Below are 18,151 nucleotides of genomic sequence, written 5' to 3'. Positions count from 1 at the left end.
ATATATTTGGATACATTTTATTAGTGTGGGAGCCTCTTCATGTTGTTTACCACCTTACAGCCCCCATTATTACATCACATGAGAGTATTTAAATATTAGACCACGGAAGAAGACCTAAAGACCTCAAAACGTGTTTGGTTTTCTGGTTTCTTGTCAGTTATCCATAGGTCAACATGCTTTGGATTTGTGCAATGGTGTGCGATATATGTTGATGTTTTAAGGTGTTATGTGTGCACATGTATTGAAATAAATATTTGCATTTCAATAGTTAATAATATATTCTGCTGCTGCTCAACCTTTCGGGTTCCTAGCTTATGCATACAGTTTGGGTTACTTTGTTCCCTTTTTTGTTGTTCCATTGATATTTAGGGTTGCCAACCTTCAGGTGGTGTCTGGAGAACTGCAGATGACTAAGATCAGCACCCCTGATTATACTCTGTTGAGGTTCTTCCCCTCCTCACACTCCCCAGGCGCCACCACGAGTCAACCCTAAACATACCGTATATACTCGCATATAATCCAACCTGCATATAAGCCAAGGAACCTAATTTTACCACAAAATCTGGGCAAACATATTGATTAGCATATAAGCCGAAGGTGGGAAATGCAGCAGGCTATTGGTAAATTTACAGGGTGGCCTAAGTGCTTAATCAATGCTCAATCATCACAGGCTCTCCCATCCAGCCTCCCTCCCAACAAATACAGAAAAGTCAAGAGGATGAATAGCTGCTGGTTTTTGTACCCCGCTTTTCACTAACCAAAGGAGTCTCAAAGTGACTTGCAATTGCCTTCCCTTCCTCTCTTGATGCCAGACACCCTGAGAGAGCACTGACAGAACTGCTCTGTGAGAACAGCTCTGGCAGGAGAACCAAACAGTGCCCCCCGAAGCCAGCAAACCAGAGCAGGCCAATAGTACCCAAAGTTGGCAACCTACTACAACAAGTACAACAGCTACCAAACTGGGGGCTACAGTGCCCCCCAGAACAAAACACTGAAAGAAAGAACTGTAAAACTGAAAACGGAAAGAATTGTAAAAATCAAATTTTAAAAGAAACACAACCTCAAGAAGAAAAGGCAAACAATGCTGCCCCTCAGATAAAAGAAGAAACACTGAAAGAAATCCCAAAGCACCCCCTGAAACCAAAAATAATTAGGAAAAGAAGGGGGGAAATATCAGAATCCCTCAGTCAAACTATTGATGTCCTACAAGCGGCCAGAGTAGGCTTAGCTTTCAAGATATTTGTAGAAGGCAAAGGTTAGCTGGGAGCAATTAGCTCACTTAGAATCATAGAATCATAGAGTTGGAAGGGGCCATACAGGCCATCTAGTCCAACCCCCTGCTCAACGCAGGATCAGCCCAAAGCATCCTAAAGCATCCAAGAAAAGTGTGTATCCAACCTTTGCTTGAAGACTGCCAGTGAGGGGGAGTTCACCACCTCCTTAGGCAGCCTATTCCACTGCTGAACTACTCTGACTGTGAACATTTTTTTCCTGATATCTAGCCTATATCGTTGTACTTGAAGTTTAAACCCATTACTGCGTGTCCTCTCCTCTGCAGCCAACAGAAACAGCATCTTGCCCTTTCAAATACTTAAAGAGGGCTATCATGTCCCCTCTCAACCTCCTTTTCTCCAGGCTGAACATTCCCAAGTCCCTCAGCCTATCTTCATAGGGCTTGGTCCCTTGGCCCCAGATCATCTTCGTCGCTCTCCTCTGTACCCTTTCAATTTTATCTACATCCTTCTTGACGTAAGGCCTCCAGAACTGCACACAGTACTTCAGGTGTGGCCTGACCAGTGCCATATACAATGGGACTATGAAATCTTGTGATTTTGATGTGATGCCCCTGTTGATACAGCCCAAAATGGCATTCGCCTTTTTTACCGCTGCATCACACTGCCTGCTTATGTTTAGTTTACAATCCACAAGTACTCCAAGGTCTCGTTCACACACAGTGTTACCTAGAAGCGTATCCCCCATCCAGTAGGCATGCTTTTCATTTTTCTGACCCAGATGCAGAACCTTACACTTATCTTTATTAAATTGCATCATGTTCTCATTTGCCCATTTTTCCATTGTGTTCAGATCTCGTTGAACTCTGTCTCTATCTTCCGGAGTATTTGCCAGTCCTCCCAATTTGGTGTCATCTGCAAACTTGATGAGTAGTCCCTCCACCCCCCTCATCTAGATCATTAATAAATACGTTAAAAAGTACCGGGCCGAGCCCTGAGCCCTGAGGTACCCCGCTACTCACCTCTCTCCAGTCTGATGAAACACCATTGACAACAACTCTTTGAGTGCGGTTCTCTAACCAATGCCCTATCCACCTGACTATCTGAAAATCCAGATTGCAGTCCTTCAACTTATCCATCAGAACATCATGGGGAACCTTGTCAAAAGCTTTACTAAAATCCAAGTAAATGACATCAACCGAATTTCCACCATCCAGCAAACCTGTTACTTGGTCAAAAAAGGAAACCAGGTTGGTCTGACAAGACCTATTGGAGACAAATCCATGCTGACTTCCTTGGATCACCAAATTGTTCTCCAGATATTTGCAGATCACTCCCTTTAATATCTGCTCCATTATCTTCCCCACAACAGAGGTCAGACTCACTGGTCTGTAGTTTCCCGGGTCATCCTTCCTCCCTTTTTTGAAGATCAGAATAACGTTTGCTCTCTTCCAGTCCTCCGGGACATATCAAGTCCTTAAAGAGGTCCCGAAGATGATGGACAAGCGCTGTGCAAGTTCTCTGGAAAGTTCTTTGAGCACTCTCGGGTGCATTTCATCCGGCCCAGGGGATTTGAACTCATCCAATGCAGCTAAATGCCTCTCAACAACCTCTCTATCCATGTTAACCTGCCACCCAGACACTATCCTTTGGCTACTGCCATCTCTAGATGTGCCTAAACCCTTTGACCTGTGGGAAAAAACAGATGTAAAATAGGCACTAAGCCTTTCTACTTTCTCTGCATCTTCCGTTAGAGTTTGTCCATCCGCACCCAACAGTGGGCCTATTGCCTCCTTTACTTTACGTTTGCTCCTCACATAACTGAAAAATCTTTTCTTGTTACAATGGGCTTCCCTGGCCAATCTTAGCTCACTCTCAGCTTTGGCCTTTCTGATGATTGATCTACAGTGCCTAGCAACCTGTAGGTACTCTTCTTTAGAGCTCTGTCCTTCCCTCCATTTCCTGAACATTTTCCTTTTTTTCTTAGTTCCTCTTGAAGTTCTCTGTTCATCCAAATAGGCTTCTTAGAGCTCCTGCAGTGTTTTCATCTATCTGGGATAGTCATTGATTGATCATGCAATAGCTCCTGTTTGAGTAGCGCCCACCCTTCACATGTTCCCTTCCCTTCCATTCTCGTCCATGGTATGACACTCATCATATCTCTGAGTTTATTAAAGTTTGGTCTATGAAAATCCAACATCCGCGTCTGTCTACAAGCTTCCTTGGCTCCCCATCTCAAAATGAATTCTATGAGGACATGGTCACTTCCCCCTAGGGTCCCCACCTCCTTCACCTCATCCACTAACTCTTGCCTGTTGGTCAGTATTAAGTCCAGTATGGCTGAACCTCTTGTGGGTTCATCTACCATTTGATAAATGAAATTGTCAGCCAGGCAGGTCAGAAAGTTGCATGACTGAGGACGCTTCGCAGAGTTTATTTCCCAGCACACATCTGGGAAATTGAATTCACCGATGATGACAAGGTCCTGCCGCTTGGATATTTTCTCAAGCTGCTCACAAAGTGCAGCATCCACATCCTCTCGTTGGTCAGGCAGTCGGTAGCAGACACCGACCACCACACTTTGTTTTCCCCTCGCATCCCCAGATTCTTTCCACTGTAGATATGCTCTCCTTCACTAGAATTTCCTGACAGGTAAGCCCTTTTTTCACATACAGTGCTACTCCTCCACCTCTTCGATCTATTCTGTTTTTTTTAACAGTTCATATCCATCCACCATTACATTCCAGTCATGAGAATCATTCCACCATGTTTCTGTGATGCCTACTAGATCATACCTTTCCATCAGCATGAGAAGTTCCAGCTCTTCCTTCTTATTGCCCATGCTTCGGCCGTTAGTATAAAGACATCTGAATCCTTTTACTTTTGGTTCCCTATGAGCTGGCCTTGCCGGTTGGGCTGCCTCCGATTGTTCTCCTTCCTTACACTCCCCATGTTGATCGTCTCCTTCCCCCTTCCCCTTAAAGCTCTCCTGATGAATCTCCCCAGGTTCCTGCCAAACACATTATTCCCCAGTTTAGATAAGTGCAGTCCATCAGGTGCTAGTAGGCCTTCTTCAAGAAAGCCTATCCCATGGTCCCAAAAACCAAATCTCTCCTGCCGGCACCAACTACGCAGCCACTGATTCACCTCCATTATCTTCCTCTCCCGACGCATTCTTCTTCCCTTGACAGGCAAGATTGAAGAAAATACCACTTGTGCCCCCATTTGCTTGAGCTTCCTCCCCAGATCTTGATAGTCTTTTTTAATAGGAGCAATGATATTCCTGGACATGTCATTCGTTCCCACATGGACCATCACAAATGGGTAGCGATCCGTAGATTTGAGGAGTTTGGGCATCCGTTCTGAAACGTCTTTAATTTTCGCCCCTGGCAAACAACACACCTCTCGGGTTAGGGGTCGGGCCCAGCCACATGGCGATCCATTCCTCTTAGCAGGGAGTCTCCAATTACCAGTACTCTCTTTTTTTTTTCTTCTCAACTCCATTTCCTTCTATCCCAGTGGCCTCTTCCCTTTGTCTTTGAGTTTGTTTTGGGACCTCTTCCCTCGTTGACCCTTGCACCTCCTCTGCAAGGGCCTGAAATCTATTCTGGCGCACCAAAGTCCCCGAGAACCATCACGCTCTACGCCATTTTTTTCCCGAACTGTCTGCAGAGGCTCCGTACTGAGGTCAATCTCCTTATCCTCTTCAGGACTGGTTGTATCCTCTTTATTCCGAGTTGCACGGCTCTGGTCTATGAACTCCTCCCCTTTCTTACTTTGGGTCAGAATAATAATGCTGTCTTCTAATCCCCTAATCCTTTCCTACAAAAGTCTTCCCACCTTACACTTGGGGCAGATGTAGCCCATCTTGTCTTCTGGGAGGAAGGCAATCATGTCACACTCACTGCAGATGATGGGATGAGTGTCCTGGAGGTCCATTGTAAGTTCTAGGCAGTGCAAGTACTAGGGAAATATAATCTACTGATTCTAATTACTCAGCCAAGAACCCCAGGCTAAGAGCCACAGGCCAAGAGTCCTTTGTCTCTCGCGCCTCTGGCGAGGAGCAGCCCTTTTTAATCCTCCCAGCAATCACCTCACCCAGTCAGCACAATAGCCTCACCTGGTTATCAGAAACACTCCCCAGTAGTTCTCTCCATGTGCTCTCAGTTGTCTGAGCTCTCACTTTCAAAGAGCTTAGTTTTTAAGATCTTTGCAGAAGGCAAAGGTTAACTAGCTCACTTGCAAAGAGCTCATGTTGCAAATGCAATGTTGCGATTGGCTGGCTGGGGGCAGGCTGTTAATAATTACCCGCATATAAACTGAGGAGGTCTTTTAAGTGCTAAAAACTGTGCTGGAAAACTGGGCTTATTCAGAAGTAAATCAAAGAGGTCAGTGGTAAGTATAATTAGGAATGCCACCATGCAGCCTAATTCTATGCATGTTTATTCAGAATAGACTCATTTGTTTTAATGGGCCTTACTCCTGTGTAAGCATGTATTGCAGTTCTAAACTGCAGTAAGATTTTTTAAAGTTCAGGCAATGATGATATAATTTATTATAAAAACTAATCTATTAATGTTGCAATACACTGAGTGATTGTAAATATTCTTATAGAAAATCTGATTAAAAAAACTTTTTTGTTAGCCAAATACCATGAATATCCCTATTGTTTCAAGGTAAATCTGTCTACATCACCTAGTCATTCCTTGAAGGCCTTCTGGGGGGACACAGAGTAAAAGAATAGAAAACTCTACCTTAGACACTTACAATAAAATGGAATGGCCGTCTCAGTGAGTTGGTTCTCTTCTGTCTGCTTCAGATTTAACAACGTGGAGGCAAAAAGGGGGTTGTTGATGAAATGCTTCATGTAGTGTTTCTCACACTCCTCTTTAGACTTTGTGCTCATCTGATTGGCTACATCCTGCCTAGAATGGAAGGGGGGAGAGTTAAATATGTAAATGCTGGTCACTCTAGTTGCATGCCCACTGAAAACAGACAGATTCCCCATATGGATTTTAACAATGAATCAGGCATTAAATTCTCACCAGTTTCCGAAGCCACAATCCATCACAGCTTCTAGCAGAGCCATTTCTTCCTGAGCTGTCCAGGTAGGATCAAGAACTGGAAAATTGGAAGTCTGGAGAAGGGGGCAAAAGGATTTAATGTGTTTCCTGTACAGTTAGGCTGCTTAAATCCCATTGTCTTCAGTAGAATTTAAGCAGTTTCAAAACCTTTATCCGTCTCATCCCCAATGATCAGGACAAGCAATAGTACATTAAAAAAAAAACATTTACAGTATAAAACTGACATGCTCAACCCCCTACTTTCTATGGATTTAACCTTCAATGGTAACTCAGCCTGAATACCTTTACCTGCCTATATGAAAATGTCTTTCATTACTTCGGGGGGGAGGGGGAATAGGATGAGGAACTTTTCTGCAGATTTACTCACTGGTTGTCTGTATGGCTTGGATCAGTCATGGTTGCTTCCCTGAAGCTCTGCCCACCCTTGAGTGCAGATGTGTGACTTCGGGACAGCAGGTATTTTTACAATCCTGGATTTATTCTTTAGGATTCTACACACTATATGTGACTATATATTTTTATAATCAGCTGAAGAGGTTTATTTGGCAGGTACCTATGCTGCATACACAAATCCTTTTATTTACAAAACAAGCCTGTGACCCTCTTTGTCTATACCCCACAAAGAGCTCTACGCTCCGCCCCCTCCAAATGGCTGGTAATCCCTGGCCCCAAGGAAGCACATTTCAATCTTGGATCAGACTTAAGGTCACGGTAATCACCTTTAAGGCCATATGCAGTCTGGGCCCAGTATACCTGAGGGACTGCCTCGCTGTCTATAACTCCCAAAAAGCGTTATGCTCTGCCACTTCCAACCGACTGGTGATCCCCGGCCCCAAAGAAGCACTTCTGGCCTCAACCAGGGTCGGGTCATTCTCCTTCCTGGCCCCCACCTGGTGGAACGAGTTCCCAGAAGAAGTCTGGGCCCTGTTGGAGCTACCCCAGTTCTGCAAGGCCTGCCAAATGGAGCTCTTCTGCCAGGCATTGGGTTGAGATCCAAGCTGATGATGGCTGTCACTTCAAAAAGTTCTGTAATATTATTCAAAGATATGTCTTTCTCAGTGACTCTGCAAATAATAAACCATATTTCAATGTATAGAAACTATTGTACATATCTCTATTTATATTATGGTAATTATTCAAAATGTGTCATTACAAAGTAAAATACAAAAATTATAACATTTGCCCACCTGAATCATTATTAAGCTTATCATTCAAGCGCAAATTGGTTTCAAAAAGTATTTTTCTACCTGTAATAACAAATGCATACACACCCAATTAAATCTATTTGGTAAGAATGTAATGAATTTCTTCTTTGTATATTGACTGCATGAGTATCTTATATTTTACATGTAATGGGGTGCATATATATAGCGATATGTACAATAGTTTCTATACATTGAAATATGATTTATTATTTGCAGATTCGCTGAGGAAAAACAGGCTAAAGAAAGCTGAGGCTCATTTTGACTCTGTCAAGCTTTGAATAAATATTACAGAGCTTTTTGAAGCAACAGCCATTGTCAGCTTGGTTTTTTCTCTTCCAGCTCCTGAGATTCAGCTGACAGGTCCTGCTTGCATTGATTCGGTTGAGATCCAACAGAAACTACAACACGCACTGGGCCCCCAGAACCCCTCCCCTCATGCACATGGGCCCTTGGAGCAAACAAAAGGGCAACCCTGGACTGACCAACCTGTGGGATTCAGTTAATTGTTAATGTTGCTGTTAATGTTTTGATTAAGAAAAAATATTATTACCAAATGTTACTGTTACTACCATTGTTATCTTGCTGCTATTACTGAGCCATGTTTTTACCTGTATCATGACCTCCAAGTTTTCTATAAACTGCCCTGAGCCGCAAGGGGAGGGCAGTATGTGAATGAATGAATGTTGATAATATTTCTACACTTATGGAGTCAAATAATCATCAAACAACACTACTCTTTAAAAAGCAATTTAACCTTAGACATATTCAAGAGTGGGCCTTTCTGAGATGCCTCTTCCTACCTACGAAGTCTTAAACGGCGTTCTTTGTGTATCTCAAAGACTGTTTCCAGAGGTTTCTTCTTCAGGACTTTAAATGCCCATTCCTGATAGATGTGCTGCTCTACATGCGAAAGTTACAAACAAGGAAGTACTACGGTGCATAAGGTCTGATCTATCACTGGTAGGCAAAACCACGGATCTCTGGTTCACTTACTTTGGCCATATCATGCGATCCAACTCAATGGAGAAAGCAATTATGCTAGGATTGGCCCGTGGAAAATGAAACCAGTCCGACAAAGAACGCAGTGGTGAGACACACATGGTCAAAATGGACACCGGCCAAATCATCTTTAAACCGCTCTTGTAGAGCGGATTAAATAAAAGGGTAAGGGCTGTTGGGGAGGAGTTAGGGCGGGCTCTGTCCAGGATAAAAACTCGCAGCTCCTGATTGGCCCCTCCGAGTGTCCTTCCAGGGCCGAGCAGCCAATGGGGACTCAGCGCACATACCGGGGACTCAGCGCACATACTGGACTGCCAGCCCGCACGGTGAGTCCTCCGACCGGCGTCCTCCTCCTCTGGCAAGAGCGGCCGGGAGAAGCCGGAGGAGGAGGACGCCGGTCGGAGGACTTACCGCGTGGGCTGGCAGTCCAGAAGCCCCGGCCAGGCAGAAACCCTGGCCCGGCTCCGCTGGGGGGTGGGGGGATCTCTGGTGCTGCCTCTCCCCCCCAGCCACCCACCCACCCTTCTCTACCACCCACTCTTCCCCACCCAATCATACTTGCCCCTCCCACAACTAATCTTTCACCCCTTCCTCCTGCCCTTTACCCTCTCATGCCACCCTCTCATTCCTTCCTTCCTTCCTCATTTTCTGTCTCTCCTATTTGCCTCTCTCTCTCTGCCTCTTTCTCTCCCACTTGCTTGCTCTCTATCTCTATTACTCCCTTTCTTCCTTGCTTTCTCCCTTTCTTCCCCCCATGCATCCACCCGGCTAGCGCCCGCTGAATTTAGCCTGCAGCGGGCTTTATATCTAGTTATACAAAAAAAGAAGTGATGCAAGATTGGAGATTGTGGCAACAGTTGAGCCATGGTTATCACCAAGTGTTGGACTTGACTGAATGGTACCTTATAGGAATTTATGTCATAATAATTTAAATATCTCACAAGCCATAATTACTATTAACTTGTAAAAGTATCATTATAGAACATAACAAAGGCCTCATCATTATCTGTGGGCTGTAAAACCAGAAGCAACAAGGCATGAATGATTAAAGGGGGCGGGGGAATAAACCGTTTAATGGTAGCCTGCTTCAAAAATTTTAACAAGGTAGAAGATATAAATATTATGGGTGACAGCAGATTAACAAAAGTGGATTTTTTAATGCTTAAGATTGTAAGTGAACTAAAGCATTACAATTCCGCAAAGTAATAAACTGAAAAATTTCTACTGGAGTGAATCTCCTAGAGTTAGAGCCACAAAAAAATAAATAGAATAAAATAAAAGCATTCATCAGAATACCATATTTACCATAATTTCATAGGTGTGATCACTGCGATGTTTCTTATATTCGAATCCTCTTGTAAAGCACTACAAAGCAACATATATATATATATATATATACACACACATATAAAACAATAAAAATAAGCTGCTTTTCTGTAAAATGGTTTTCTTTTGTTCATTTAAAATATTTATTCTCTGCCTCTTCCAAGCTCCAGGCTGCTTCCAGAAAAATAATCAAATTTTAACTCCAATAAACTTAGCGGCAGTATTGTTACAGAGCTAGAATGCCCATTCAACAGCTATAAAGGAACTAAGATAGTATGGTCAGCAGGGGTTCATAAAACATTGGGGAGACTTGGGTTCAAATCTCCACCTTATCACAGAACTCAGTGATTGACCCTGGACTAGGCACGCGTTTTCATCCTAAGCTATAATGCTGGGTTCTTGTGAAGCCAAAATGGAGAGAGAACCTGAACTCTCTGGAGGAAGGAAAGGATACAAATATAATACAGATGGGAGCAGGAATCATGGATGTTGTAGCCCCCCCGAATTAGTCCACAACAGAGAGCTGTTGGCAGCTAGTGCCTGGCAACTGGGAGGAGCTGGGAGAAGACATGGATGCTGTTGGCATGACATGCTGTTGGCATTTTTTTGCAGTAAAAAAGGTGAATGCCATTTTGGGCTGTATCAACAGGGGCATCACATCAAAATCACAAGATGTCATAGTCCCATTGTATACGGCACTGGTCAGACCACACCTGGAATACTGTGTGCAGTTCTGGAGGCCTCACTTCAAGAAGGACGTAGATAAAATTGAAAGGATACAGAGGATCTGGGGCCAAGGGACCAAGCCCTATGAAGATAGGTTGAGGGACTTGGGAATGTTCAGCTTGGAGAAAAGGAGGTTGAGAGGGGACATGATAGCCCTCTTTAAGTATTTGTAAGGTTGTCACTTGGAGGAGGGCAGGATGCTGTTTCCGTTGGCTGCAAGGACGCGCAGTAATGGGTTTAAACTACAAGTACAACGATATAGGCTAGATATCAGGAAAAAATGTTCACCGTCAGAGTAGTTCAGCAGTGGAATAGGCTGCCTAAGGAGGTGGTGAGCTCCCCCTCACTGGCAGTCTTCAAGCAAAGGTTGGATACACACTTTTCTTGGATGCTTTAGGATGCTTTGGGCTGATCCTGCGTTGAGCAGGGGGTTGGACTAGATGGCCTGTGTGGCCCCTTCCAACTCTGTGATTCTATGATTCTATGACAGTGTTACATCAATTCTGGGGAAAGCTCTCAGTGACATTTGCCAGAAAGGATGGTTTTACCACAGAATTTCTAGCCATTTGTAGCACAACTGTGCTGATTATGATTTTCTAATTTCTAACAGAGAATGAGGTTGTGGATGGAGTCACTGAAGCAGTCGGTGCAAACTTAAATGGACTCCGGGGAAGGGTAGAGGGCAGGAAGGCCTGGAGGATCTTTGTCCATGAGGTCACAATGGGTCGGACATGACTTCGCACCTACCAACAACAACAATTTATTTTTCTCCTACTAGCCGCTGCAATGGCAGTGGGCAAAAGGGGCTACAGGCAGGAGATTTCCTGGCCCAGCAGCTAATTGGCAAGCAGTCATACAGCAGTTTGCAGTGCCTTTTATCATTACTTTCATTACTGTTACCGCTTGACATTTTTGCAACAACACCTTTTGTGGCGCTGAAGAATAAAGCACTTACAATAAAGCTCACCTGACTCCTATAAGTAGGTTTGAAGTAGTCATCATCACCCTCCATCCCCCAATGCCCTTGTTCGGGTGGGGGACAGTGGTATTTTCCGCTGTGTTGGGTATTTTTGTAGTCTTTTAACGGGGGTTTTAATGGGGGATTTTAAGACTATTGTTACCTGCCACGAGTCTGTAGGGAGTGGCAGGAAATAAATCGAATAATAATAATAATAATAATAATAATAATAATAATAATAATAATAATAAACCACCTTTTCTTTATCGCAGAGTGAAAAGAAAGAAAAATGTCTTTGTCTGTTACTGCTTGTGGATGACTCTGCCATTAACAGCCTGAGCCAGTCTGTGAGAGCCCAGCCACCAATGGCAGCATCACTTACTGTTTCCTGATTTTCCAGCCACTGTCTCAGAATGCCTTTGGAATATGCTACATACTGGGTAAGCTCATCCTTACAAATTCCTATCACTGCTCATAAAGGTAGCTTACCTGCAAACACAGCAGGAAAGGAGGTGGTCCACATTCAGCACACTTGATGTAAGGTTCCGCAAGATAAGAGGAGCACCCTCGGCACGGTGGCTTATCAAAAGGATCATCTGTGAAGCCAACAAGACCACAAAAGATATAACCTGGGTAGTTTTTTGAAAAGCCCATATCCCTGCATTTGTTATTGAAGCTGTAAATGAAAATGCCTAGATTCTGGCTTACTGCAAATAATAATAAAGACAAAAGTTTATTAAAGGCTTTCCTAGAATTGGAATAGGATTGTATTTGGGAAAACCTTTACCCATGAGGTCCCTTCATGACCCATGAGGTCCCTTCCAACTCTATGATTCTATTAAAACCCGTATCCAGGATGTGACAAATGGAAATGTGGGAAAGCTTTTTAAAATTACAACTAATATGCTCAAATTCTTCTGTGCATGGATCTCCTTTCCTGGATTGGAGCAGTGCTTAGTTCATCAACTACTATGAGAGAACAGATAATACTAAGGAGCATCATTGGGGTGAAAGCTAGCCCTGCTTGCTGAAGAAGAAGAAGAAGAAGAAGAAGAAGAAGAAGTGTCAAGCGCAGACAAACTCACAAACAAACTTCTATAGAAAGAAAGCTTTAATTGGAAGTAGATCTAGTCACTATAACGTTCGAAGTCAAGACTGTTCGTTACCAGGACAGCAAGCAGTTATCAATACATTTCTCAAGCGTTCCCAAGGGTGGGGGGGGACCCCTCACCCAGGTGCCATCCCCGGCTTCCTGCCAAGGTGTTGAAGTTAGCACGGTCTTGGTCAGGCCGGCGCCTCAGGCAAGCAGATAAGATGTTTACAGGAACCGGGCAACACTGTATCACAGCAGTGTGAAAATGCAAGTGTGAAAATGCAAGGATCAAAGTTAGAGGAATCAAAGGAAACTACAGCTGCACTTGTCAAAAAGAGGCTTGTCAAAAACAGCAAATTGACATCTCCTGATCCTCTGATAGGGCTGATGAGAGGTGTCCTCCTAGTGTCCTGAAGGTTGCCACACAAGTGGAGGCCCTGAATCAGATGGCACTGATTCGCCCACCAGAATGGAAAGCTGTAGGTCTTCTTCCTCAGGGTCGAGATGGAACTGCCTAAGAAGTCAGTCTCGATGACAGCGTGCCTGGGGTCATCACCTCAGTTCTAGCAGCACTCATAGTGCAGGTCTGTGTACTCGAACCAGATGTCTTAGAGTCTAGGCACCCATTATGTTTAGATTTTTTATTTTTTATGTTTCTTAGGATTAGGACGAAGAGGAGGGTCAGACTGAGATTTAATCTGGTTGGAAGCAAAACTGATTGCTCTCTTTCCCCCCCTTTTTTTTGACACCAGGACTACCAAGGGGTTCTAGCACCATATTCAACATCAGGCTAGTTGGAACCAACCAAATCAAAGCCGGTTTAGAACATGCCTCCTCCAAGGCCAGAACAGGTAAAGACACACTTGGTGGTCTCAGAGCTCAGGGCAGCCAACAGAGCCTTCTCCCACAGCGCTGCCTTCAGGGGAAAGGCCCTATCCCGGGTCTTTCTCGGCTAAGGTTTCCTGATGCTCCTGAAAGGGTTTACTGAATGGATGGGAGCTAATTAATTTTACATAAACAAGCTCTAAACCTTTTCACTTTCCACTCCCAATAGTTCTAGAAGTCAGCAAAACAGAATGCAAGCACCTTCACCCAGCAATTAAACATGTTGAAAAAGAGATACATTTCACTTACCTCAGAGCCCTTGGGGAAGTAATCAGTCTGCAGCCACCATTTTTATTTAGATGATATGATTCGTGTTGGGTGCTTTGGCATCCGAAGCGGCCGTTTGCACCCAAAGCAGCCAGCGCCGCGCCGCGGGGGGGGAGGGGAGGCGAGGGTGCTGGCATTCATGCACCTCTGTGCCTGCATGTGTGCGCCCACCGGCATGCCAGCGCCCATGCCTCCCCTGCCCACGGTGCTGGCTGCTTCGGGCATGAACAGCCACTTCAGACGCCAAAGCCATCCCTAGATATGATATATATCAGCGGTCCCCAACCTTTTTATCAGGGACCGGTCAACGCTTGACAATTTTACTGAGGCCCGGGGGGGGGGGGGGGTGTAGTCTTTTGCTGACGTCGCTGTCGCTACCTGAGCCCCTGCTCCGCTTCCTTTCCCGCTGGTGCCCCTGACTTCCTGTCGCCCACTGGGGGGCGCTGCCAGCAGCAGCTGCGCAGTGCCACGCCAAGAGGGAGCCCCAGCCATGGCGGCCGCTGGAGAGCAACAAAGGTGACCCGCCAGCACAGTGGCAGAGCAGCCCGAGGCAGCAGCTGGGGAGGAGGACGAGGAGGAGCCGTGGCCCAGTACCGACTGATCCACAGACTGGTACCGGTCCCCAGACCGGGGGTTGGGGACCACTGATATATATGATATGACTATATAGGGTCATGTTGACCTCCCTTTCTCCCATAACGAGCAATGATGGGCCTGGAGGTGGTGAGAAGGGGAGGAGTCCTGCTGGGCTCAGCTCTGCTTCCCAACCATATTCTGCACAATCACACCACTCCTGGGGTTTCTTGAAGCCTAAAGAATGTTTCAGGGGTTTCTCAATGGTAAAAAAGTTGAGAAAGGCTGCCCTATCCAATCTAGCCTTAGGCATAAAGTGTTGACAAATATGACATGCAGGCACCATATGAGCTTGTCCCATGCCCAGGAAACAAACATCATGCACATCACTCGGGGCGCTGCACTTGGCGCAGTTCTTGAACAGGGCCTTGGGCGCCATGGCCTCCCAGCCCAATCTTCCTTTCCTCTTTTTTGCAAGAAAGGAAAGAAGATTATAGCTGTAGTCAAGGAGTGAAAAAGATGAAGTAATCCAACTAAGCAAGGGAAAAAACAGAGCAAGGGAAAAAACAATCCACTCTTTGTGACGGCAAAAAAAAAAAAAAAGAACTTAGAACACAGCACCCAAGTACCCATGATGAGAGAGCAGTGCATGCGCTGGACCTGAGGGTACAGCATGCCCCCTAGTGGAGTTTCTGATAAGCCAGGAAAAAATATGTCTACAATATGGGGTTGATTCTGTTTCATAATCTAACCCAGTGGTCCCCGTTTGCGCATGCATGGCTATGCATGTGTGGCATGCGCGGCTGCGCGATCGCCCTCCCCACCACCACCGGTTCGCAGCCTTAGAAAGGTTCCGGACCACTGATCTAACCAGTATGCGGTTGGGAATCATAGTGAGTTTTGCAGCCATATTAATGCATCTTCCAATGAGAACGGCTGCAAGGATTCTATAGGCATCAAGATGGAAAAAGAAATCTTATGGACTGATCAAACAAAATGGCTGAATATACAACAATGGTAAAACTTACATTACAAACTTACACAACAGCCTAACATCAGACTTCAGAAGAAAATGGAGTCCTATGTTAGACTATCTAGATAAGTAAACTAAGATGGAAAAGAATAACCGAGTTATAAAATGTAAATTGTAGTATTATGGGTCTTTTCTTCCTTCTCATCTGACAAGCTGTCTTCTAGAAATTTTTTGGTGCTTTTTCACATTTGTTTTGTATTATAAAACAGCAGCTTAATATTTAAAAAAAACAGTTCTATAATATGCAATGTACTACTTTTAAATAAAATTTATAATTAAAAACAACTTCCACATCCTAGCTATGTCTTTTTTCCTCCTTTAAATCTTTCTCTAAATGGTTATTAAGAGAACATGTCATGAATCAAGAACATTTAAAGAGCTATCGACAATCATCATTCGATTAAAATACTTACTGCTGAAAGATGCCAAGCGTTCCATATTCTTCTCTCAGGCTCCTGAGTAGCACTCCAAGGACACTGCCTCTCTTTTGTATGAAACTTTTCAGTCATCCAGCCCTGCAAAAAGAGAAAGACACCTCAGATTGTTATAATTACTGAAACAGATTTATTTCATTTTAGACTGGTCAGTTTGTCTTATGGTGTTTTTATGCCCCGGGTTTGTTTTTGTTTTGTTGTTTTGTTTGATCATTTATTATTTTATTTTTACTTGTGAGCCACCTCAAGCTCATCTGTTCCACAAATTTCTGGTAAGGGCTTGGTGGAGGAGTGTGTCTCATGGCTTAAGTGCCTCAGGGTGGCTGTCCTGCACCTGAGTGCCTCTTCCTCCAGCTGGCTTGCCTGTCTTTCCAGCGGCAAGCCGATTTCCTTCTGTCTCCCACTCCCTTCTCCTTCCAGTTCCCTCCCTACTGAGAGCTGGCCCTGCCAATGAGTTCACTGGGGGGACAGAAAGGCCATCCGCACAGTTCTTCCATCATCACCCCCAATCTAGCACCAATTGTATTCCTGAACGCAACAGGCTTAGCCCCTAGTTTTCTAAATAAACAAACTGCTGGTTAATGTAAGAAAATACCATTGCTGCAGTTCTGTTTCCATAAGGAAACCAAATGTGGGAATATTGATATTCAAAGTGCTGGCATATTTAGGATTATTTCTTCAAAGAGAAGTCTCCACAGATGGTTGGTAAGGCAGGAGAGATGTTACTTAATCTGAAGAATTTTGGCATCTGCGTTTTTTTATTTACCTATTCAATACAGATAAAGATTATTTTTGCATTTTTGGTCAAGTGTAGAGGACTTCTCCAAGCCAATTTATTATAAATATAATAATAAATTCTGTCCCCATCTTGGCGATCTGGAGACTCATGGTGATCCGGCTCAAGAGAAATGCCTTCTTGGAGCAGAGACAGTTTTGTCCGGAGACAAAATTCTAGTCCTTGAATGGAACTACTGAAGTTCAATATTCAAGAGATGATTGGGGAGAGCCCTTCCTCCAGTCTCTCACTAGTCACAAACTCCAAGTAGTGTTATAATGTTGAACGTAGGCAGCACAATATAAATATTATTTATTATTATATTTATGATTATCAGTCTCTCATCGCTTGTCAAACGGCTCTTCCCAGACCAATACTGGAACACAGAGCAAGTGGGAGGGAGAGAGATCTTCCTGAAGACTCCTCGCTGCTTGAAGTCTGCCTGACCCTCCAGGGCAGCATGAGACCTGCTCTTGGCAATTTGGATTTGTTTGCATTCACGGGAGGCATCTTGTGTAGAAAATCCACTTTCCTCTACCAGGAGACACCCTGTGAGGGAGGCGAGTCTGGAAGAGCTCTGACAGAACTGCACGGTGAGAGCAGTTCTAACAGGGCTGTGACTGGCCCAAGGTCACCCAGCGGCCTGCATGGGGGGGGGGGGTTGAGGAACGGGGAATCCCAACCACGGCGCCGAGCTGGCTCTCCAGGAGACAAGCCGCCCTCTGAGGGGACTCTCCAGCGGCAGGGCCCTGCCCGTCATCCGCAGGCGCCGCTTTCATAGGCGCACAGTGACCAGGGCTGCCCTCTGATTGGATCGGGGCCAAACCCGCCCCGCCCCCGCCCCGCGCCACCGGCTCCCGAGGGCGAAACGTCACGCGCCCACGTCATCGCCGCCAGGCTCCTCCCGCGCCGCTTCGGCGAGCAAGGCGCGCGCCCGCCCCGCCCCGCCCCGCGCGGCAGAGTCGCCCCGCCCCCTCCCCCGCGCGCCCTTTACCGGCTCCGCTTCCCCCGCTCGGGCCGGCCGGGACCCGCCGCCTCTTCCGTGCGCAGCGCCTGCCCCTCCCCCGCGCCCTCGCCGTACGTGCGCGCCCCCGCGACGAAGCGTCCGCCCCGTCACCGGCCCGCGCGCCCCCGCCTGCCTCGCGCGCCTTCGGGCCCTGCCCCCCCCCCCACCCGAGGCCGCCTTCCCTCGGCTGCGCCCCCAAAGCCCCCAAAGGGGGTTCCCCACCCTGCGCATCAGGTCGCTTCGGACCGAGGGCGGCCCCAATGCGTGGCCGAGCGGAGGCTCTCCAGAGGCCCATGGACTGCAACTCCCAGGAGACCCTGCCAGCAGCATGCTGGCAGGGGCTCATGGGAATTGCAGTCCATGGGCATCGGGAAAGCCACCGCTTGGCTGCTGCAAAACGTCCTTGGGGTGCCAGCCTCCAGGGGGGCCCGGGGGATCTCTGGAATTGCAGCTCATCTCCAGACGGCACACATCAGCCCCCCCCCCGAAGAAAATGGCTTATTTTGTGGCCTTGGACCCCTGTGAGGTTCAGGGATGCCAGCCCCCACGGGGGAC

General features: G+C 45.9%; 1 protein-coding gene across 4 annotated transcripts in view; it reads right to left on the bottom strand.

Moving 5' to 3' along the window:
• The window catches only part of TADA2A (transcriptional adaptor 2A), a 44,711-nt gene extending 26,783 nt beyond the window's left edge, over positions 1 to 17,928 (bottom strand). The window contains exons 1-6 of one of the 4 annotated variants that reach the window (XM_077311773.1): positions 17,819 to 17,928; positions 15,795 to 15,896; positions 12,020 to 12,135; positions 9,826 to 9,885; positions 6,278 to 6,369; positions 6,000 to 6,157 (exon numbers count right to left, since the gene is read on the bottom strand). In XM_077311773.1, coding sequence (XP_077167888.1) covers positions 6,000 to 6,157; positions 6,278 to 6,369; positions 9,826 to 9,885; positions 12,020 to 12,135; positions 15,795 to 15,819 — 451 coding nt within the window. In that variant the 5' untranslated portion in view covers positions 15,820 to 15,896; positions 17,819 to 17,928. Of the gene's footprint in view, positions 1 to 5,999; positions 6,158 to 6,277; positions 6,370 to 9,825; positions 9,886 to 12,019; positions 12,136 to 15,794; positions 15,897 to 17,584; positions 17,700 to 17,818 lie in introns of those variants that run through there. The other 3 variants (XM_077311775.1, XM_077311772.1, XM_077311774.1) reach the window with 3 other exon arrangements.
• Between the last annotated feature and the right edge of the window lie 223 nt (positions 17,929 to 18,151).

This window comes from Paroedura picta, chromosome 15, assembly GCF_049243985.1.
Source record: "Paroedura picta isolate Pp20150507F chromosome 15, Ppicta_v3.0, whole genome shotgun sequence".
Taxonomy (NCBI): domain Eukaryota; kingdom Metazoa; phylum Chordata; class Lepidosauria; order Squamata; family Gekkonidae; genus Paroedura; species Paroedura picta.
This window is presented reverse-complemented; position numbering and strand designations above follow the sequence as displayed.